Raw genomic sequence first — 23,619 nt, 5'->3', positions numbered from 1 at the left:
TTTGTGAGTTCATTAGTTGTCTTGTTCAGGTGATTGTTGAAAACACACACTAAAAAACTCAACTTAAACATCAGAAAATACAAATTATGAGAAAATGTATGAAGTTCTATAACAGGCAAAGTCATTTCAAATGTGTCTGTGTGAGTTGTCGTTACATTATATGCAGTGTTTTGTGATCTGGGGACTCCTTTCTGTTCATAATGTGTGAAGGTGTCTTTAGAGAGTCACTACAGTGTATTGATCAACAGCTCATTATGTGGAATTAGTTTAATTTTTTGTGGATCTTGGACATGACCAGTTTTCTGTTAATGGAGCACCATGTGATTGGGTAGTCCATGTACAGGATATGATAACAGCCTACACAGCAGTGCTCCTGTTGATGTTTTTAGTATCTTACTTGCTGAGTGAACAAACCAACACTTTATCAGTTCTTGGGCTTCCTGTGGCTGTGGCCCACCTGTTGGGCACTGAGGCAGGCGATCGTCTCTCAGCAGAACTGAACTTTGAGCTGTGACAGGCAGAGAGGGTGAAAATGCTGCTTAACATCAAACCAATTAGCAGTAAGTCGGAGGATTAGAGGCAGCACCTGATCTGCTGTTAATGGGATCAGAGCTGATCGGAGGTTTGGGATGACAAGTCACAGCTCACTCTCAGTTGAACCTTTTCTTCTGCAAGAAAATATCAGTGCTGAGGAGCTGAGTAGGCTACTTAAACAAGTAGGCTTTATGTAACTTTTTTTTTTGTAATTTTATGGCAGACCCCTCTGCCCCCCCATCATTATGGACTGTCCTGACCTGCTGGGCAATATGGGTCTAAAATTAGGAGTTCTGGCGGAGTCGCATTCAACTGCTTCTTTCTGGAACCAATCAAAACTCTGAAACTTGAAGGGATTTTCACTTTGAAGGAGCCTGGTTTTCTTCTTAATACCTGTTTGAAGTGATTTTTGATTTTAGCTGAGTGCTTCTTTCACACCAAAAGTTAAAAATGCCGTTCATGCCAGTGAAGTTTAACTCGCAAAAGCGGGTAAAGCTGGCTCAGGGCCTATGGCTGATCTACTGGCTCTCGGTCATCGTGGGGATCTTTATCTTCAGCCTCGGCATCTTTTTTAAGATCGAGCTGCGAAAGAGAAGCGAGATGATGGACAATAATGAGAGCCACTTAGTGCCCAACCTGTTGATCCTGGTTGGTTTGTTGGCCTGTGGGATCAACGCCTTTGGAGGAAAGGTGTGCCACGACTCTCTGGACCCTGTCAAATTTGCAAAATGGAAACCAATGTTGAAGCCATACCTGATGATGTGCTGCGGCTTCAACGGGCTGTTGCTGTTGACTGGGTTGCTCTGCTTCCTCATGCAGTTTGCCGTGTACCTGACACTGGCTGAGGGCCTGAAGAATAGCATCAAGTTCTATAAGGACACAGACACGCCAGGACGTTGCTTCATGAAGAGGACGCTTGACATGACACAGATCGAGTTCCGCTGCTGTGGCAACAACAACTTCAGGGACTGGTTCGAGGTGCAGTGGATCAGTAACCGCTACCTGGACATGAGCAATGATCTGGTCAAAGAGTGAGTACCCCTACACCAGCCGAACATTGAAACAGCTGAGACAGTTATTGCTAAGTTTATTGTAAGGAAATAACAAAACCAACAGTTCTGACAACTGATTAAGCAGAGTGTTATTTATCAACCTTCAACTCAATCAATCCTCTAGTGTCAGTGGTTTTATTACAGAAATTGTGTACAAAAAATAGCTAAAGATGGACAGAAACTTATGATATAAGATTAGTTTTCATCTGATCCAGATGTTGAGCTGTGCAGAACCTCCAATTGCTTTTTGTTTTAACTTTCCAAGAAAGTTATCCTTTTGACCTAATTTCTCTTAATTCTGCCTCTTTTTCTGTATCTTGAGGTCATCAAAAGCACAAACTGGGATTATCTCTTAGCTCCCTAATGAGAAAAGCCTTATTGAAACCTGCAGTATCTAAGTGCAGGGCGTTTTCAGCTGAATCACACTTTAAACCTTCAGAGCTCAGGGGGTCCAAAGAGAGAGTTTTGTTAAAACGGGTCAATGGAGGATATATGAGGGAATTAAGTGGGTAGAAGTTACCATACAGGAGGTCGATGCACTAGCTTCCCCTCCTTAAGTCTATAATCTGTTAGGATCTTATCTCAACCGAGCTGCAGCTTACACACCCATTTACATGGCAAGGTTAAACACATCATTGGTCTCTCACCATAAAAGCTCTTAAAATGTCGGACATATCGTGATCATTACAAACATACAAAGGCAGAACTCGTCTGATTTGATCAATAACTATATTTAACTGATTGGTAGGGACACGTAAGGCTCTGGTTGCGTGTTTCCATGTTCTGTTTCTGTACTAATGGACTTAAGAGATATTACTCTCTCTAGCTTTGAGATGATTATTTCTTGTCATCCAATCTTAACCCCCCTGTTAGCCACAGGCCACACCCACTGGTCAATTCTTTCAATCAGTCTTCACAGTGTCTTTTGACTTTATGTTCTTTTGTTTGTGGTGAAAAAAACTATAGATTTTCAGATTTTAATGTATTCAGATGAGGAATAACTTTACTCACACTGGAAACATATTAGTGTAAACTATGCCTGTGCTTTGGAGCAGTTCCCACTCTGACAGAGGAAATCAGTAAATTCTAATGATTTAATGAGCCACCGTAGCTTGCTGCATTTTTAGCTCTCTTTAGATTCAGAAGTCAGCTCTGACAGGACAGTTTGCTGGAAGATGATGCTGTAGATGCTGTTATGATATTGCTTTACATTTTATGTTTATTTTCTGGACTTCCTTCCTTTTCCTGCCTACTTTTTAATGGGCATGCCTCAGGGTTCTATACTGGGACTTTTACTATTTTCCATTAGTGTACATTAGCTTTGGTAATTTATGTTTAATGTAATACTAATGGTACTTTTTTTGTTTTCCAACATGAGCAGAGCAAACCTAGTAATTCTATTTATCTCATTTTAGTGTTAAGATAAGGTTAAGAGGTCACTAAAACAGAGCCTCAGTTCAAAGAGACATTTCTCATTTTTTGTTAGACAAAAATCCTCTTCTGATCGTCATTTAGCAAAAAGTTAACAGTCCCTTCAAACAGAGGCTCTGGCCCCAGCAGCCTGAGAGCTCAGAGGGCCCCAATAGTCCAACTGAGTTTTCATCCATACCTGTGTGGTTATGAGACCCATTGTGTCTGTGTTTGTGACCTCAGACCTCACTGTTGAGTCAGTAAACATGAATTCTAAATGTCTGTTCTGCAGTCGCGTCCTCAGTAATGTGGAGCAGAAGTACCTGATGGACAGCGTACCGTTCAGCTGCTGTAACCCTGGTTCCCCACGGCCCTGCATCCAGCATCACCTGACCAATAACTCTGCCCACTATGACTATGACCACCGCATTGAGGAGCTCAACATCTGGACCCGCGGCTGCCGTGAAGCCCTCTTTTCCTACTTCAGCAGTATGATGTCAAGCATTGGAATACTAGTCTTAGGCACCATCATCCTAGAGGTAAGGGTCCATACTCAACCATCCTCATCCAATCAGCAGCAGCACCAGACAAGTTTGTGACAACCAAAGAAATAATTCCTTATCTAGTGAACCCTGTTGCTTCCCTTTTTGGGGGGATTTTTGGATTGGCACAACTCTTTATATATTATGAAGCTACAACTAGCAGCTCCTTAGCTTAAAGACTGGTAACAGAAACAAACAGCTTTCATGGCTCACTCTAAAGTTTATTAACCCACCATACATCATTTGAATAATCCAAAAGAGACATTTTGTAGTTCAGAGGGTTATGTATATTATTATTTATTGTGAGGACAAGTAACTTCCTGGAGTTTCCAGAGCCAAGAAATAGCAATAACAAAACTGGTTTATATTTTTGTTCAGGTTAGCTGCATCAAACCTGCTGTAATTTTTAATCTGTGAGGAGTTTCTTTTGGAGGTTAACACAGGATATGTTCTCTTAATCTTCTGATTTAAAACAAGATAAACATAGCACACCTGCAGTAAATTAACCAAAGCAACCTTAAATGCTCCAGATTACCAACATAATTGATTAGCATGTGATAAGCATTAGTGTTGAAGGAACAGCTCCTCTTGACAAACAAAACCAGAAAAAGCTTTAACAGACAAACAGACCCAACAAGGACAAAACAATTGTTTTAATGAAACTAACTGAAAAAATGTGGCAATTCGCCCACTTGATTACATTTGTAAAATATATTTGCCTTTCATCCATAACATTTCAGATACCTTTCTGATATCCATTGTTTTGATTGATTCAAACTTAATTTGATCATCTATTAACCTCCTTTTATTCATTCATATTCATCCAGTTCAGTGTTAACATTGTGCAGCTCTGTTCATCGTCACAATTAGTTTAATTAAGATACATCACATTGTTTAGTACGTGGTTTTTATTAAGTATTGTGCTGAAACATCAGCCTAATCAAAGTTCATCATGTTGGAGTTGACTCAGGATTCAGTGGTTGATCGGGTGCGGAGGCGCAGTGCGTTAAGCTAAAGATCGTTGGTTAGGCTCACTGAGGATCAGGAACTATTTTGGGGGGGGTTAATCTCCACACAGCAGCAGCAGGTTGCATCCTGGGAAGATCAGGATAAGGGACGGTTCCTGAGAGTGAAAAGCAATTTGTTATTAGGGTCAGAACAACAAGTTTGACCTGAAGTGTCACGGCAGGCGGTGGATTTAAAAACAACATCCTGAACTCAATCACACGGTTTGTGTGCTGTTTCTGTTCACAGAGGATATATATATTCCACATGGTGAAGAAGTCATAACAAATGAAAAACATGTTATTAATTTAATATGATTTGGAGGAATTTGTTGGTCCTAATGTTGTTGTGACAGGCAGAGCTTCTTCTTGGGATCATCCAGGATCACTGCCTCATTACCTTACAACATGCCTCTCTAAGAAAACTATATTGAAATGGAATATTATAGGTGATGGTCTTTCTTGTTGGTTGCTGTCGAACATCCATCATGACCTCTCATTTTTGTGCACATGTGTTTGTCAGTCTGCAGACATGGCAGGGTTAAAGTACCTCACTACAGCTCTGGAGACAATGGAGGACCCAGAGAATCCCGAGTGTGAGAGTGAGGGCTGGCTGCTTGAGAAAGGCGTGAAGGAGACATTCGGCGATCTGCTAACCAAGATGAAGACTCTGGGTAAGGGGAACCAGGTGGATGAGGGAGGAGACGCACAGGAGGCTGCCACCTGAGAGCCCTGCCCACCACAAAAGACTGAGGTCGCCCCCCTTCTCCCCCACCTCTGCACGCCTCTCCCATTGATAACAGGGAGCAAGAGAGTAGAGGTCTCCTCAACCATCTGTTCCTATGCCATCATATATGAGTTAAAATACCACAAACACACACACACACACACACACACACACAAACACAAACTAATTCAAAGTGAACAAGCTGTTTAAAGTAACTGTGAATGTTAACCATTCTGTAAATATGTTGAACAGAGTTTATTTTTAAACCGGAGGAGCAGAAACCTGCTGTTGTAAATAAAAACGCCTGGGTTTTAAAATTATTACTAAATACAAAAATTAAATCATCCCCCCTTCCCCCTCCTGAACCAGAGGTTGCTTCCAGTCAGACACCGACAGGCCTGAACAATCGAAACCCTTTTTTACTGAAGCCCGACCGATTTACCACACTACTGATCTGTGATCAGAAAACAGCTTGTCGCACAGATAACAAAGATGTCTGAGATTGAGTAGAAACTTTAACACTTCCAATTTGTCTTGCTGACCGCAAAGTACAGGTATTCTTAAACCACTGATTGAATATGAAATATAAACAAGGAAAGACTCCTGCCAAACATATGTATTTATGTGAAATAAACTCAACTTTATAATCATTTATTTTTATGTCCCAATTTTGTTATCTGTGTGTCAGACACATACGATCGGTCGGACTCTGGTCTTTACTGTCTGACCTCTGACACGACATTGAAACAGACGGCCAAACATCTGGATAAACAAGGAGGGCATGGTGAAAGCAGGTACATTCAGAGGCATTTGCAGAGGTAAATAGAGAGGTATTAACACCGAGGTAAATACATAGGGAAATGCAGTTATATCCAGAGGTAAAAACAGAGGTATAAACAGATAAAGGTAGGTAGCTAAAGGTATAAAGCTGTAGACAGGTTATATGCAGGCAGGTATATACTAAGAAGGAATGTTCATTCAGCTTCATAAGTCTTCATTCAAAACATTTCAATTATTTTTATTGAAAAATCATCATAAAGACTCCACTTGTTTGCTGATAAAGTGTGCCGTGTGAACAACTACAGCTTCAGTTTCCTCCGTCAAAGGAACGCTAACATCTGCTGCTGTGAGCATATGATTAGTGGCGCGTGTTGGGCCAGGACTGAGCATGGCAGACTGAGTTCAGGGTGAGAATGTCCTGTTGTGGCCGTCTGGTTCCCTGTCAGAGTGATGCTGGTTCAGACTGCAACAGGAACTTTTTTTATACTCTAACAACGCAGCCAAACCAACACACAAGCTTTGATGAGGAGTTCATTTGAAACTGTACATTAATATTCAGCGTTTAACAAACAGGAAGCTGCATCAAAGGGAGTGTGTGGATCTGGTCTGTGTTCAGTTCTACAGAGGTAACTTCAGATAAGCTGTATAGAGATTTAAGAGTATTCCAGTTTTCAGTGACAGGTTGTAATATTTGTATGTCTGTTTTTTTTTCTTTTTTTCCTTGTAATATGGACAGTTGTTACATTTTCAGCCAGTTGTTGTGGGTTGGTTGGAGCTTGTAGTTGCTCCGTTGTGTATGAAAGTATTATAAAGAGATTGTGAATGACTCCAAACTGTCCGACTCATCTTTTAAAAAACTTATGAGCACTATCTCTCGACATGTGATTACAACCATTTGCAGGTGTATACACGTGTATATAAGGTCATAATGAAGAGCTTAGAAAGGTACTGAAACGTGTATAGGTGTAAATACAGGTTAAGAACATGGACTACCTTGTATGTAATGAAGTGAAGGATGTAAAGGTTCATACGTAGGTATATACAGGTGTATACACAGGTATGTATTGGGTTGTACATAGTTGTACCGAGAGGTAAAAACTCTGTGTTAATAGTATATGTATATACAATAAAGACAAAACTTTTAAAAATGAATAAAACACAAACAGAGTTTGGTTTTGTGTCATTTCTATCTTAGTGTTGGGGAAACTCAGCCAACATTTGTAAAATGTGTTAAAAAAAAATGACTTTGTAGCAGACAAAAACCAACAGGTATCATAGATCAGCTCAGCGTCTGGAAAGTTAACAACCAAGTGTGGCAGGGATGATGTTAATATGTGAAGGGGGAAATACAAAAGTCAACCATCTGTCAGATTTTCTAATTATTCAGGGTTTAAAATGTTTAACATTACATCATCACATGTTTTAAAAACTGAATGACAGTGTCTCAGTATGTTTCAGAGGGCCATTGTTCCACTGTGTCTCACTTTCTCCGTGATTTACAGCGTGTGCAGGTGGTTAACAACGTTTGAGTAGATAAACATTAAATCAGCTTAAAGGAACAGATTAACTGCTGATGTCAGCTCAGGGCCAAGGACAGCGGCCGTGACGCAGAGGGACACCCCAGGGGCCGTGGGGTGGGGGTCCTTTGAAGGACAAGTTCAAGACAGATGGATAGATAGATAGATAGATAGATAGATAGATAGATAGATAGATAGATAGATAAACAGACAGATAGATAGATAGATAGATAGATAAATAGATAGATAAATAGATAGATAAATAGATAGATAGATAGATAAACAGACAGATAGATAGATAGATAGATAGATAGATAGATAGATAGATAGATAGATAGATAGATAGATAAACAGACAGATAGATAGATAGATAGATAGATAAATAGATAGATAGATAAACAGACAGATAGATAGATAGATAGATAGATAGATAGATAGATAGATAAATAGATAGATAAATAGATAGATAGATAGATAAATACATAGATAGATAGATAGATAGATAGATAGATAGATAGATAGATAGATAGATAGATAGATAGATAGATAGATAAACAGACAGATAGATAGATAGTTTCCTGGTTTATATGATGTCATTTATTTCTTTACCTAACATTGTAATATGCCTACTCATTTATTTTTTCCTTATTATTTCCTCCACCCCCTGAATTTAAGATGTGAAACCTGGTCTCTGCTGTCATAGTATGAAATGTATTATGTTCAACATCCACCATGAGCTCTGACTTCTGTGCCTATGTGTGTGCGTGTGTGTGAGTGTGTGTGTGTGTGTGTGTGTGTGTGTGTGTGTGTGTATTCTTAGCCGCAGCTGTGATGAGATTAGGGTGAACCTGAGGAGAGCTAAATCCTTCAAAGGCCGCACGCAATACACACACACTTATTCAAAAGCAGTGTCAAATTGTGAGCCAATTAAGGAAGAACAGGTCAGAGTAATGAGGCGAGGTCAACTCGTGTTCTGACAGACAGTAGAGAAATAAAAGGGTTTTTTTACTGCAAGGGTTTTTATTTCACAGTCTGTGTTACAATGCCACATTGAAGTATTGTCATTCATAACAAGATTATTGTACTGTAGGAAACCTTGGATAGAGTAAGGATGGAACAGGGAAGACAAAGGGTTAAATGTTCCTGGAAATTGTAAGACAGTGAAAGGCTGACTCTGTTAAAGAAATAGGATGATCTGGCTTATCTGGCACTTTGCCTGCTGACAGTCCAGATGTACTACGAATTGTTATCAGTCCAAATTAAGAAAGTTTCCTCTGCCAACGACGTCCCTCCCCTCCAGAGTCCTAAACTGTCAGCAGCTCTCCGTCCACCACTTTGAGATTCTTCTAGGGAGGAGGGACAAGGGCCTGCTGTTTTGAGTTGCAGGGAAAGGAAGGTGCAGAAATCTAGCAGATTCACATTTGATCCGTTTTCGAGTGATACCACGCTCAGGGTGGGAAGTATGAGCAGTGTTAAGTAAATTGATTTTTTGAATGCTAAATGCAATAATAAACACACTCGTAATATGTTTTGTGAAAAGAGAAGAGTTACCCCTAAAGGAAAAGCTTTCTGCATAGAACAACATTTTTATAGATACAGATTGATAACAGGCATTACCTTTGCATTCTGTAAGAGAATTACATGTCACATTTTTGCCCAACATATATCCAAGTAACCTATATCTCACCAAATCCTTTGATATAGACAGCAAATGTACTTTCTGCAATAATGAAACAAAATCTTTAGTACACACCGGTGTAGTGGTTAGTGCACACGCACCATGTACAGAGGCTTCAGTACTTCAAGCAGGCTCGAACCCGACCTGTGGCTCCTCTCCTGCATGTCATTCCCCACTTTCTCTCTCTCCCTGATTTCTATTTCTATCCACTGTCCTGCCTCAAATAAAGGCACAAAAAGACCAAAAGTAAATCTTTAAAGAAATCAGGGGAAGCCGCCATGCTGGAAAGTCTAATTTTCAGTCAACCTTGGTGAGAAACCTAATCGCCATTCCCTTGATTAAATCGACAAATGGGCTGGGAAATATGCCATAATCCCAAGAAGGAAACAGCTACAACTATATTAATGCTTATATCAACAATGTTGGAGGTATAAGACTCTTATCTGTCTCCTAATAGCGTAGGCTGTAGAAACGAATCATTGACTAGCTAACATGAAGTAAAAATTAACAGTAACATCAACATGAGCTCAACTAAAGTAATACAATTATCAATGTGCTTGTACAAATGTGAAAAGGAATCTAATGTCATTCTTTCACTGATAATTTAGTGATACAGTAACATGAAAATAACAGCTTCTCAGTTAACGTTATGTTGTGATCACATCATTTATGTGGCTTTGTGTTAAAGAGGAGCCTTCATTTCTAGAATCAAAAATGACATTCCTATCGTATCCTTGACTCAGAAAGGGAAATGTTAGCTAGGGTAGCTAAAAAATAATATTTGCTGTGTCCTGATAGCAATAAAGTTTGAAATGTGGCCTGATGCCTGTTTTTTAGTCGCTTTTCAACCCTGTGAAATATTTTTTTTAAATCATATTCTTGAAGTTTATAGGACTTCCAATCTGTAACAAAGAACCTTTGAGTTTCCCACTTGGAGCATGATGTCACAGGAAATTGGTGGCCTGAGAGTATGGGCTTTGGGGCTTGCTTCCAGCCACCAATTAGCCTCCCAGGAGCAGCCATTTTAACTCCATAATGAATTGTTTACAGGCACCTTAGAGCATGTGGATTAATGCCAAGGTAGAGCCCTCTCTCAACCTCTGGAGAGCCTGCTTAGCCTTGGTAGATCCTGTAACTCCATATAAGGAAGGAGGGAGGGTGGAGGTAAGCACAAGCGGGACTTCAACTGTTCCAAAGTTCTTGGTAAAATATCTTTAGAGGTTAGCTAAACCCAGAAAAAATGTAAATTAGTACAGGCATGTTTATGTTCCGGAAAATAGATCGTCCAGTACAAAACTCCTTCACAGACCAATCACTTCTCTTTACCTCGAGGATCTGTGATCTTATTGTAAGAGGGGAGGAAGTAGAGAGCGTTCAAAGACAAAGCAATTTGTTGTTCCCTAGATATGCTAATTGAAGATTAGCATTGTGCTTGACTTAAATCAATTTAGAGACTGATAAAGCCCTAAAGCCATTTTGTTCTTGTAAGACATTATAGCAGTGGTTCCCAAACGTTTTCCCTGGAGCCCCCTGCTTGTATCCAAGAAAGGAATGATAAATGAACTTTTCTAGTCTTCTGAATACAAGAAGCACTTTAACACCGCAGTTCTCACCTACTCGTTCACAGAGCGAAAGAGGTTTCTTTGTAAAGTGTCCATCAGTTCTAACTAATTAATACGTCGCTGATGAAGCAGCAGGAGCAACTTGGGGTTAAGTGTCTTAGGGACACATCAGACATGTGGCTGCAGGAGCTGGAGATTGAACCCCTGATCTTTCAGATGAGATATGACCGAATGCACCACTGAACAACCCAGGGAACCCACATGAATAAAAGTTGTTACATTACTGTCAAAAATGATCAATTTAAATTACTTTAAGTCCCCACAGAATTGGCCTCCACAAACTTGTGTGGGGACATAGATAGCTGAGTCTCTGCCAACTGAAGATCTTGAGTACACAGCTCACTCTGCTGTAGCATGGTTATCAGCTCTACTGTTAAAAGGAAGATGATATAGGCTAAGATGAAGTCTGGAATAAGGAACTGTGCAGCTTCTGTGAAGACAACACAAAACCAGGAAGGAACTGCAGTTCCTGGGGGTTACTGGAAAAGTGAGGAACATACTGCATGACAAGGGGGGTGGGACTGAGGACAGATAAACAGAAAATAAAAAACACTTCCAATAAAAATGAGATTGTTTAACACATACAGATTAAGATGTTTTTTTTTCATAGATAAGTTTATTCTTAAGTTGAAGTGTGTTTAACAAATTGGGCATTTCCCAAAAAAACACTGAAACAAACACTAACAAACACTAACAGGTTTTGACCACTCAGGGCTTTGTTGGGAAGACGGCAAGATGCCATGAGAGCTGAGGTTCCCAACAAATAGCCCGATGTCTGAATTAAAGCAGCATATAAATAAATTACACAACAATATACAAGATGGGACATGATATCTAAAAGGGTGATGAGATTCATGTTATTGAACACATGATTTCAATAAACTGTTAAAAAGAACAATGTGTAGCTTTAATTAGTCAATATTAAAATCAGATAGAGAATAAAAGATCACATCATGTTATAGCTGATAATGATGAATATGGTTATCACAATATATAAAATAAGACAGTAAAGGAGGTATTTTTGTGGACCCTGACAGTATTATAGAAATGTCAAAAACTATCAGTCTACTCATCATATTACTGCTTCAAATTTAAATATCCAGCAAGTCTCCCGCTCGAGTAGTTTCCAACATTTCTCCTAAAAGACTTTTGCTTAAAGTTTTAACTTTAAATCTTACCGAGAAGGTTTTTCATAAACACAACTTTTTCAACGCAACGTTAAGTTTTAGGTTCAGTCGATTCAAAAATTGGGGAAAAAAATTAAATCACCTTCCCTAAAACTGTTTTTTAAAAAGAAATTGAAAACGAGCAGCCACAGTTCATCCCTTTTACCCACTAACTGTTTACACCTTAAAAAAAGACCAAGGTTAATACAGAATGTACGCAGGTATGTACAGTATCTCCAGGGTTTTTTGTTCCCTTTTAAATTGAATGACCATATATATATTGGAACCGGTTTGACAAAGTTTTAATTTGGGGTGCCAGTCAGAGTCAAGTCTGACAAATAAAAATTAAATGCAAACAAAAAATAGTCAACCTGCACAAAATATGACATACGCAGGAGCCACAAAACAATCAAACAAAACAGCAAGGCAATTTCATTAAAATATATTTTCGCAATTTATATCAACCACACTGCAAACTAAATGAAAGTGCACAATGTGTGTGCGCATTTCACAGTCTCTGTTTGTAAGCAAAGTCCCTTCCGGCAAAAGTCCGCTCCGGTGTACCCACAACCCACAGTTCAGTCCATTTCAGTTAAATGTTCAAACTACAAAACAAAAACTCTGCTCCGGGTTTTACCGCGGGCCTCGAAAACAAATATATATACATATAAATATATAAATACAAATTGTTGTCTGACACAGATCCTCCCTCCTAGAGAGAACACAGAGATGCTGAAGAACCAAATCTGTTCGGCCAGAAACCCAACCCAAACCCAGGATAAAGAGGTTCAGTGAAGGTGGTGTTGGACGTGTGGAGGTTGATCAGTTTATCAAATGAGACTTTGTAGAAGGACAGAGTGCCAGCAGGACAGTCCACATACACTGCTACTCTGTTAGAGAGGGAGGAAGAGGAGGAGGAGGAGGTAATGTATATGGCTTTGTTATTGTGCCAGAAACAGTAACCGTCTTCGGAGCACTCCAGACTCCAGGACTGATCATTCCTCCCGAACCTGCTGTCATATCTGTCTCCTCTCCTGCTGATTCCTCTGTAGCTCACTGATACATACACCAGTCCACTCCACTCCACCTCCCAGTAACAACGTCCAGTCAGGCCAGTTTGACACAGCAACTGAGGACACTTGTCAAATCTATTGGGATGATCAGGATAAGACTGATCCTCCATCACATATGTCCCCCTTCTGTTTCCGTCAGCTAGTTCGATGTTTCCGTTTACAGTGTTCGTGTCAAAAGTGAGTTCACAGGAATCTGATGGATAGAATGAGAAGGAGCTGCAGTTATTGATCGCTCATCTGATCACAGTCTGACACCCTCATGACATCAGAAAGATGAATAAGTGAAGTCACAGATTGAAAGTGGTTGAATGCTGTTTTTATGAATAAATCAAAACACACTCACACTTCCTCAGACCTGGTGTCAACCACTGAACTCCACCAGGCTCCAACCTGAAAGGAGCATGAGGTCAGTCCAGCATTAACCCTTTCAGCATCAGATTATCTTATCACATTATGCACAGTGGCTGGTTATTCTCTGCAAGTAAATGAACATCTTCACATGTAGCACTGATATCAATGAGCTGTTGTTTGTTTAGTGAAGGGGAATTCCTTAAAATTGGAAGATGATTGCATTATTATCAACAATTTATATCTAAGAATAATTGAAAATGTTATAGTTGTGAAAGTACATATAATGCAACCACTAATCACATCCTGTCTCCAAGCAACAGACAGTGAAACCATTTACACACAGACCTTTTTTTCCACTATAGTCACAAATGTCACATTTTTTAAGGGTTATTTTACATTATACAGTATGTTACACATTGACGTATTGTCATTTATAACATGTTACTGAGAACCTTGTTTTAGGTTTGCCATACCTAAGAGTGTTAAGTCTCCACTCTGGCTTCTCCAGTCCAGCAGAAAGCACCTTCACTCCAGACTCTCCTGGATGATTGAAACTCAGGTCCAGCTTTCTCAGATAGTAAGGGTTGAAGCTCAGAGCTGAGGCCAGAGAAGCACAGCCTACTTCTGTGATCAGACAGCCTGACAGCCTGCAAATATACAGAACATCAGCTGAGTGTACTGTGAGTGTTTTTAAGTTGACAGCAGTATTGCAATACCCTCAAAGGTTAGACTAAAGCTCCTGTGAGGAGTATAAAGCTGGCTATGAAACAGATCGAAATGAATGTAGTTGCATCTTTATGACCTTCAAAAGCAAACAAAAATCATAAGGAAGATTGAAAATGTAAATTCTGTTATTTGTACAGTTTAAAACTGCTGCTGGATGGTAGGTGTCACATTAAGTGATTAACTGCATGACGCTGAAACATTTTATTTTTTTGTAGTTTCCATGGCAATGATTCTTGATAAGTGAAATACTTCAAGAAAGCAGAATGAGATTTTTGTATAACCCACAACTTTTGTGTGAACATGACAAAATCCGCTAAGAGATAAGAGTTACCACTTTGTCCGCTTGGGTGTGAAAATCTTTCCTAACAGGAGCTTCAACATTATAATTGATTTCTTTCAAGTCATAACAATTATCCATATCTCATGTCCATAAACATATAACAACACTACTGGTAGCGTAGTATGAGACATGTTGATAGACAGAAGGACACCTAAAATGTGTATCCATTACTGTAAATCATTCAGTTGAATTCATCAGTTGCAAAAGGGTCTACAGATTCTGACCTGAGAGTTTCCAGAGTGCAGTGTGGACTCTTGAGTGCTTCAGAAAGCAGCTTGACTCCTGAATCCTGAAGGTCGTTGTTACTCAGGTCCAGGTCTCTCAGACTACAAGACGGGCAGCTCAGAACTGAAGACAGAGCCTCAAAGCTTTTCTCTAAGAGGTTGCAGCCACTCAGCCTAAAGAGACAATGATGAGAGGAGTGAATATTTTTTACATCTTTTAACGATGACAGTGTATTTACTATTCCTCATGTTGTGCTTACTGAGCTTTGTTGGAGACTTTGACCACTGGCAGCAGCCTCAGAAGAGCCTCCTCTGAGGCAGAGTATTTCTTCAGGTCAAACACATCCAGGTCTTTTTCAGATGAAAGTAAGATGAAGACCAGAGCTGACCAGTGAGCAGGTGAGAGTTCATTGGCAGAAAGTCTTTCTGATCTCAGGCACTGTTGGATCTCTTCCACTAGTGAACGATCATTCAGTTCGTTCAGACAGTGGAACAGATTGATGCTCTTCTCAGAAGAGAGATCTTCACTGATCTTCATCTTGATGTACTCGACTGTTTCCTGATTTATCTGAGAACTACTTTCAGTTGTTACCAGCAGGCCTTGCAGGAGAGTCTGGTTGGTCTGCAGAGAAAGGCCCACGAGGAAGCGGAGGAACAAGTCCAGGCGTCCATTTTGGCTCTTTGAAGCTTTATCCACAGCACTCTGGTAGAACTGTGTCATTGCACCTTTGTGTTTCTTCATTTGAGAATTATTGGATGTTGTTTGTCCTTCAGCTAGCAGATTGACTCCAGAGTTAATGAAGGTCAGATGGACATGAAGAGCAGCCAGAAACTCCTGAACGCTCAGATGGACAAAGCAGAACACCTTATCTTGGTACAGTCCTTTCTCCTCTTTAAAGATCTGTGTGAACACTCCTGAGGTCAAGGGGGCTGCTCTGATATCGATGCCGCACTCTGTCAGGTCTGAGTCATAGAAGATCAGGTTTCCTTTTTGCAGCTGCTCAAAAGCCAGTTTTCCCAGAGACTCAATCATCTTCCTGCTCTCTGGACTCCAGTGTGGATCTGTGTCAGCTCCTCCATTAAACTTCATGTTCTTCCGTTTGGTCTGAACCACCAGGAAGAGGATGTACATCTCAGTCAGGGTCTTGGGCAGATCTCCTCCTGCTCTGGTTTTAAACACATCCTCAGAAACTGTAGCAGTGATCCAGCAGAAGACCGGGATGTGGCATATGATGTTTAGGATTGGTGATGTCTTGATTTGGGAGATAGTTCTGCTGGCTTGTTTCTTGTCACTGAATTTCTTCCTGAAGTACTCGTCCTTCTGTGGATCAGTGAACCCTCTGACCTCTGTCACCCTATCAATATACTCAGGAGGGATCTGATTGGCTGCTGCAGGTCGTGTGGTTATCCAGAGGCGAGCAGAGGGAAGCAGTTTCCCCCTGATGAGGTTAGTCAGCAGCACATCCACTGACGTGGACTCTGTGACATCAGTCAGGGTCTGGTTGTTTTTAAAGTCCAGAGGAAGTCGACACTCATCCAGACCGTCAAAGATGAATAAAACCTTGTATTCTTCAAACCTCCAGATTCCTGCTTCTTTGGTTTCAGTAAAGAAGTGATGAACAAGTTCAACCAAGCTGAACTTTTTGTCTTTCAGCACATTCAACTCTCTGAAAGTGAATGGAAACACAAACTGTATGTCCAGGTTGGCTTTATCTTCAGCCCAGTCCAAAGTGAACTTCTGGGTTAAGACTGTTTTCCCGATGCCAGCCACTCCCTTTGTCATCACTGTTCTGATTGGCACATCTCTTCCAGGGGAGGGTTTAAAGATGTCTTCTTGTCTTATTGTTGTTTCTGGTTTGCATTGTTTTCTGAATGCTGTTTCAATCAGTCTGACCTCATGTTCTTCATCAATCCCCCCCTCTGTGATGTAGAGCTCTGTGTAGATCTGGTTTAGAAAGGTTTGGTTTCCTGCTTTAACGATCCCCTCAAAAACACGCTGGAACATCTCCTTCAGGTAAGATTTCAGTCTACGCTGTGCGCAAACTTGAACAGGATACCCTGAAAGAACACAAAGGAACTTTTATTTACTTGATAAATGAGTATAAAAACATATATTTTTGAGATATTTTGAGATTTCTGTGAATATGTTCTGTTTATCCAGCATGTTGAAAATGAAAAGAACTCGTCTTACTGCACTGCAGACAGTCAGCCAGCTTCTCCTGCTTCATTTTTCTCAGGAAGTACAATGTGATCTTCAGAACGGCATCTCTGCTGCCGCTCTTCTGTACTGCATCCTCCTCATACCTCTGGCTCTCTAAGCACTTTGAGAAGTCTGAACTCAGGACCTTTTGGATCTTCTTCAGCTCGTCCTTTACAAAAGCGACAATATCATCCTCCAGGGCCTGAAATAGAAAATGACAACGGAAGACACAATCAAACTACAAATCATTGAAACAACAGATCCTTAAAAGGTTGCAGGGAAGGGATAATTGTGGCACACCAACATGTAAATGTAGTTGCTGAAGATGTACAGACCATGAATATGGAGTCGAGGTGTGATTGATGCTGCTGCGCAGACTGACCTCCGGGAGCTTCTGCGCTATGCTCATCGTTTCTGTGGAATAATCACAAAGAAAAATCTCATCTTGTTTGTGTCCGCAAAGAGAAAAACACAAGATAAACTTCCAAAAGTTACTATTTCAATGTCAATGGTAAATTAGATTAAATTGTGTAGTATTGTGAAGCCGACAGAGAATCAACAGCTCAGTCTGCAGGTGTTTGTAAATGGACTTGAGCTTATCTAGTCTTCTGACAACTCAAAGCGCTTTCACACATACCCACCCTGATGGCAGAGGCTGTCTGCTGTATGTAAAGTGTTCATCAGTATGAACTCATTCAATTCATTCACACGCCGCTGACGAAGCAGCGGATGCAACTTGGGGTTAAGTGTCTTGCCCAAGAACACATCAGACATGTTGCTGCAGGAGCCGGGGACCGAACCCTCGAACTTCCAGTTGAGAGGCGACCGACTCTACCACTGAGCCACAGCCGCAAAGTGTTTTAAATCATTAGTGATCTTCGCTTAGTTCCAACAGCTACCCGGCTGCTATTTTTCCTCTGTCACTGTAAAGTACTTAAGTGCCCAGGGGCAAGGCACCTAGAACCCCCAGCTACTCTAGTGGACCTGCTCAGACTTTAGAGGACTGGGCAGCTCCAACATTGTCAGGTTGGTAGAGGTAGGTGTGAGGCAGCAAAGAAAAGGGACAAAATGCAGACAGTAAGTAACAGAGGAACAGTCAAATCTGCTGACAAAGGGGTGGCAGCACATCTTTTCAGTCAGTCCTGACTTCACTACTTCTCCATTCCTTTCACTGGTCACTTCTCATGACACTAAGAGGAAGAAATGATTATGGTATTTTGACCAAAGTTCATGCGAGGGGCCGCCTTTACACTGTTCATTTTTACTTTTTCACATTTAATTCTCACAGATCAGATCCGAAAATATATCAGTTAAACAAGCTTGGACGACTCAATATATGGACACTCTGCCATTACGCTTTGTACAGTAATTAAATGCCTATCTTTACTGCAGATCACAGCTTAGATTCAAACCCTCAGGTCCTCGCCTGATGAAATAAATATAATGTTATATAAAGAATACAAGCAGGCAGGAGGAAATCAAGGCTGAGGTGCCACAGGTTTTACATGTGGACCACACCTTTATCAAGGGACTCCAACAGGGAGAAACCTCTGAAAGTGGCAGGTGACACCCAATGGATGATAGCTGCCACACATCCGGATGGCTCAATGACTGACTGATTGAAGGCTCAAGAGATACAGAAAACAGGGACTCCAGGCTGGTGACTAGCTGACCCAGGGCAGGCAGGTAGCAGGTTAACTTAAGCACTGCTGGCATGAAATGAGGACAAAATGAGGGTCCACATACAGATGGCAGTGAGGGACTACAGGCAGCACAGATATTCATCTTTTTGAAGATGAAGTTCTCTCTCAGCTTTTTTTGTCCCTTTTCATTAAAACAGGTGATGTCAATGCTGACTGTCTTTATGAGTGGATATCTGATCATGTACCACTGCAGGTACAAACACCTCTGATGACTGAAATGGTATGAAAATATACTATTTATTAGAACTTCACTTGACTTTTTTTTCCCAACCTATTCTTTTCATATATAATCATTTTAGGAGGATTCATTGACCTTCTCATGTAGTACTCTGACTATTTCTAAGGAGTTAAAAACAAAACCATTTCTCTCAATGACAGACAGCTTTCAACAACAAAGAAACAGTTTGTTATGTCAAGATATTTTTTCACTCATACTATCAGATACAACTTACAGCGGACCAGCAGATGGAGGTTCTCCTTTAAACGTTTCCTTTGATCGGCTGGTTTTAATGGACAGACCAGTGGGTTCAGAAGTGTCTGGTCTCTGCTGGAGGAGCCTGAAAACATAAGCAGCTCAGATAAACATGCAGTTTGGACAGAAAACTGATCTTACCTTTAATTGATGACTTGATCTCTTTTTCCATTTTTTAAAAATCATTACCTTTCATAGTCAGGATGTTTAAACGTAAGAGGAACATCCATAGACGTAAAGGACAAACAACTGGGTTCACAGCCGTGCAACATCGGATCGATTCTGTAAGAAAGAAAGAGACTAAAGTTTAAATAAATCACAGAACTTCTCGTTGAATTGAAGACTTATATGTTAAATTTAAACATTTTGAATACTACAAAGCCCTTGAGGTCCACTAAGGTGATCATTTTTATCTTGTAAATATATCAATGATTCCACTTACCATCAGTTGCCATCAATCGTCATTATTCCCCATTATTTGCAAGTTACCTTCTATTTTAACATTGTGGATATAGTTCATTATGTATTCTTATCAGCATTACACTGGGATTGGTATTTTGTGCAAAACACGAGCGCCCTCTGCTGGGGCCCCTGAAGACTAAACACTCCATGTTGTGTTGATATGCAATAATCTAAAATACATTAAAATCATGACATTTTCTTGGTAAAAGTACTATTCATACATGTTTCAGAGAACCTCCAAATTGAATATAGAACACTTTTGTGATCATATCAATTTGCTGTAGAGTAATTACGGCTCACCAGGTTAAATCATGGCTTCATCTTTAATGTCTGTGCTGTAGCTCACTAACAAACAGTTTTTTAAGACGAGTCAAAATCCACGAGTAATGCACTGGAGGTGTTTATAGTTAAAGATGCACCGATCCACATTGTTTCAGTTCCGATCCGATTCCAATACGTACAGATACCGTCATTTTTATTATCATAACTAATAGGATTATTGTTGTTGGTGGTATCATGTGTAAGGCTACATAAAGTTGTAGTAAACCTGGGATTGCATACAAACAGGAAGCAGCACCAACCGTCAGGTTTTCAAATGAAATGTTTCAAACTGAAGTGTAAGAATTGTCATTTTGATCATATAGAAGGAGCTGTTCCATCTCGACTGATCGTCTTAATGTACTGTAGATTATTTGTGGACACTTCTTAAAGTTCAGTAATATTTAAAGTTCTCAACGATCTTTCTTGATGAGTGACGTGGATGGCGTTGATCGGGACCATTAGTCCGATATTCGATACGTAAATCATGTCAATATCGGACCTGATACCAATATTAGATGGTATCTAGGTGTTCATGTCATTTAGCAGGATATGATATAAATCCTTGAGCTGCACTATGATATGTAAATAATGACTGAATATGGATTATAATAAAGAATGGACACTGGAGAGAGGTAACAGCACCATCAAGTTGAAAAAGACAATGTGACTCTTTATTATGGTCAATATGGTCCAGGTCAGGTTCCTATTACTGTCTGTTCTCATAATGTACAGAGCATGAGTGCATCAGCCCTGACAAATTGTTAAGTGTAAGGTGGATAAAATCAATCACGCTGCACTAGCAGATGGTTGGAAACAGCAAAGTAGAGTAAAGATGGATACCTCCTTTACTTACACTGTTTGATGTCACAACAGAAGCAAAATCATTTTTCAATCAATTACATACAAATAGACATCTGAAAAGTGATTGCATACAGTAAAGTGAAGCAGAATGGCGTTAAATATCTTAAAGGTGCACTCTGGAGTTTTGGTAGAGAAATGTGGTAAGTGGAGAAATTTACAGATCATGTGGTAGATGTTCATAACTCTATACACAAACTGTCCTCTGGGGAAAATGTGTAACACTGTTTGAAGATAAAATGCTACGTGAGAGGTTATGGTGGTGGGCCCGCAACAGTGAAACTGTAACTCTCCTGGTAGCTTTTTAGCTCCAAACAGTGTTCCAGGGACACATTTTTTTCTTTGAATAAAGTTTGTTTATTTAGTTCAGAAAATATAGCATAGAATTGTTTCACTTCTCTAAATTTCACTAAATCTACATAGTGCACCTTTACCCAGTAGTTTGGTTCGGGTACTATCCTTTACATTGGGAATGTGAAGACATTTGAGTCTTGACAGTCAAGAATGCAGACAAACTCGTCTCCATGCAGAATAACGTGAAACATGTTGAACAGAACATGTTGTCTTGAATGCGTTTGGTTAAATGCTGTATTTCATGTCTGGGGATTTTTTTTCCATAATGTGGTAATGTTATTCTTAAAAGCGGCAGTGGTTCGAATCTGACCACTTCCATTTGCTGCATGTCATCCCCCACTCTCTCTCTCCTCCCAACATTTCCTGTCTCTCTTCAGCTGGCCTTTCCAATAAAGGCAAAAAATATCTTTAGAGAAAGAAAAGCTACTCTTGAATAAACTCAAAGGTTGTTGGGTTCCTCGTTTTCTGAGCCCGAACATGTTTTGGAAATAGGGTTTAATTCTTTTTATATTCAACTGATTGACTCATACACATGTTTTTGTTTGGTCATTGTGATGCTTGGCCTGGCAGTTTCACTTCCTGATGTTCATCTGAGGTTACTTGCCCTGTTTTATTACGGACTGCTACACACTTCTGAGGAGATTCATGTCTTTGTTGTTGTTTTTCTCACCTCTTTCTTTTAGAGGTGGGGACGTCCTCTCTGTCCTCCCTCCGATCCATACAGGAGCTCCCACCTTCACCCAAACACAACACCTGTGAAGAGAGTGTACTCATGTGACAAACATTACTCCTGTCATCAGGAGACCATTTATATTTCTGGTTATTTGATCTAAAAGAGACAGCAAACATTAACAAACTGTGTTAATCTTCTGTGTTTCAAGTAAATGTTCCAGATTTAACTCCACATTTTACCAAATGTGTAAAAGTCTTCCCAGATTACAACATTTCCAAAGATGATATTGAAGTGTCTTATACTATGTTAAGTCTTTTTATAAAGTGTTTAGTACTGATTGTAATGATCAGCTTTCTGTCCAACAGAAAGGCCTTGGTAATTACATGTGTCCTAATATGTCCAGAATTTGTTAAATTTAATTGATTCTCATCACAACTTTTGAAACTTGTATTTTGAATCTTACTGATATTTCTGATCATCTTCAGATTATAACATTAAAAGTTTTTCTAACAAGAAATTACACTTTAGTACCCCATGAAACTTTTTGTATCAACAATTATTTTGTAATAACTTAACATTGTACTCTTTTTCTTTCACTGTTTGCTGAGAATCTTAAAGTAAATTGTTTGTTCCTCGGAGGGGAAATTCAGTTTGACACTAATGTTAAGACATGCTACACACACACAGGAAGAAAAACAAACCAGTCACAAGACTGAGAATACAATTCATGTGAACACTTCATCATGAGTTTGATAGCGATGAAGACAAAACACATTCACAACAGTTTCCAGAGAAAAAGAGCTGTCGTGTCACAACGAAACTTTGACATCCACAATGCCTTGAAGACGGAGAACTTCGTTTTTTACTTCTATCTCACACTAACAGGTTTCTCAACATCCTAATACAAGACCCATATCTCTCTTGATCCACTACTTCCTGTCAGAGCGTCCAATCGCAGCTCGTGAAATAATCCAAAACAATTATCATCAGCTGCAGCTGAACACAAACACTTCAAATAAGTGTTAGCAGAGCTGAGAATAGTTCCGCTCTTTTACTGGAGCTTCAAAATAAATCAATAAAGACAACATGAACACAGAGTTACTCAGGAGTCAAATAGAGAATCACAAACCGTGTATGAAGACAAAGCTGCGACACGACGAACACCACTTTCCAAAGTGAAACTAAACTGAGCATCACTCGGGGAGTGGCTCTCAGGTCACGGGAGTGTCAACGTCATTACCACGTCATAACAACACCCATAACAACGATGAAGAAAACAGGAGTGACTACTGACTCCTCTCTTCTTTTGTATTTCCAGCAGACTAGATGCCTGTCTTAAATTCAGCTCTAGATTCTGCTGACTCATGCAGGGATGGCATGATGTACCCTTTGCATGAACATCATATATTTACCACCACTAATCATATCTAGGCTACTTTAAATAACTACTAACATTAACATATCAAAGTATATTTTTAACTTGAAAAAGTAACAAAACAGAGTGCAACATATACATCCTGGAAGCTAAATTCTTCAACAATTCAAATAGAAAGTGTTCGTCCAAAGTCACAATTTGTAGAAGGCTACTAGCTCAAATAAATGTGCCACAATGTAGGCCTAAAAAAGCTAGCCTCAAATAGTTCTGTCACTGGCAAAAGGCATATAGACAATCATAGTTCAGGGGTTTGGTTTGGCCAGTAGACTTCAGGAGGTGGGTAATAATAATAATACATTTTATTTCAAGGCGCCTTTCAAAACTCTCAAGGTCACCTTACAAAGCAGAGATAAAAACAACAAAGTAAAAACACAACCATAAAATGAACATTCAAA

General features: G+C 39.8%; 2 protein-coding genes across 3 annotated transcripts; one reads left to right on the top strand and one right to left on the bottom strand.

Moving 5' to 3' along the window:
• The first annotated feature begins 626 nt into the window (after positions 1-626).
• Positions 627-6,876, top strand: prph2b (peripherin 2b (retinal degeneration, slow)). The gene is made up of 3 exons (XM_061040869.1): positions 627-1,565; positions 3,289-3,535; positions 5,066-6,876. The coding sequence occupies exons 1-3, from the start codon at positions 985-987 to the stop codon at positions 5,267-5,269; spliced, it is 1,032 nt and encodes a 343-aa protein (XP_060896852.1). The 5' UTR covers positions 627-984; the 3' UTR covers positions 5,270-6,876.
• Positions 6,877-11,463: 4,587 nt separating this feature from the next.
• LOC132975956 (protein NLRC3-like) lies at positions 11,464-22,969 on the bottom strand. 2 transcript variants are annotated; one of them, XM_061040868.1, is made up of 11 exons: positions 22,919-22,969; positions 21,787-21,869; positions 19,311-19,403; positions 19,102-19,206; positions 17,282-17,360; positions 16,938-17,148; positions 15,007-16,804; positions 14,747-14,920; positions 13,930-14,103; positions 13,449-13,495; positions 11,464-13,298 (listed from the first exon to the last, which is right to left on the bottom strand). In XM_061040868.1, the coding sequence occupies exons 2-11, from the start codon at positions 21,834-21,836 to the stop codon at positions 12,745-12,747; spliced, it is 3,285 nt and encodes a 1,094-aa protein (XP_060896851.1). In that variant the 5' UTR covers positions 21,837-21,869; positions 22,919-22,969; the 3' UTR covers positions 11,464-12,744. The 2 variants fall into 2 exon arrangements, with proteins under 2 accessions (XP_060896851.1, XP_060896848.1); XM_061040865.1 differs by lacking the exon at positions 22,919-22,969 and having other exon boundaries at positions 21,787-22,456.
• Between the last annotated feature and the right edge of the window lie 650 nt (positions 22,970-23,619).

The sequence above is a fragment of the Labrus mixtus genome, chromosome 6, assembly GCF_963584025.1.
Source record: "Labrus mixtus chromosome 6, fLabMix1.1, whole genome shotgun sequence".
Lineage (NCBI taxonomy): Eukaryota > Metazoa > Chordata > Actinopteri > Labriformes > Labridae > Labrus > Labrus mixtus.
The sequence above is the reverse complement of the archived record's forward strand: the minus strand, read 5'-3'. Positions and strand labels throughout refer to the sequence as shown.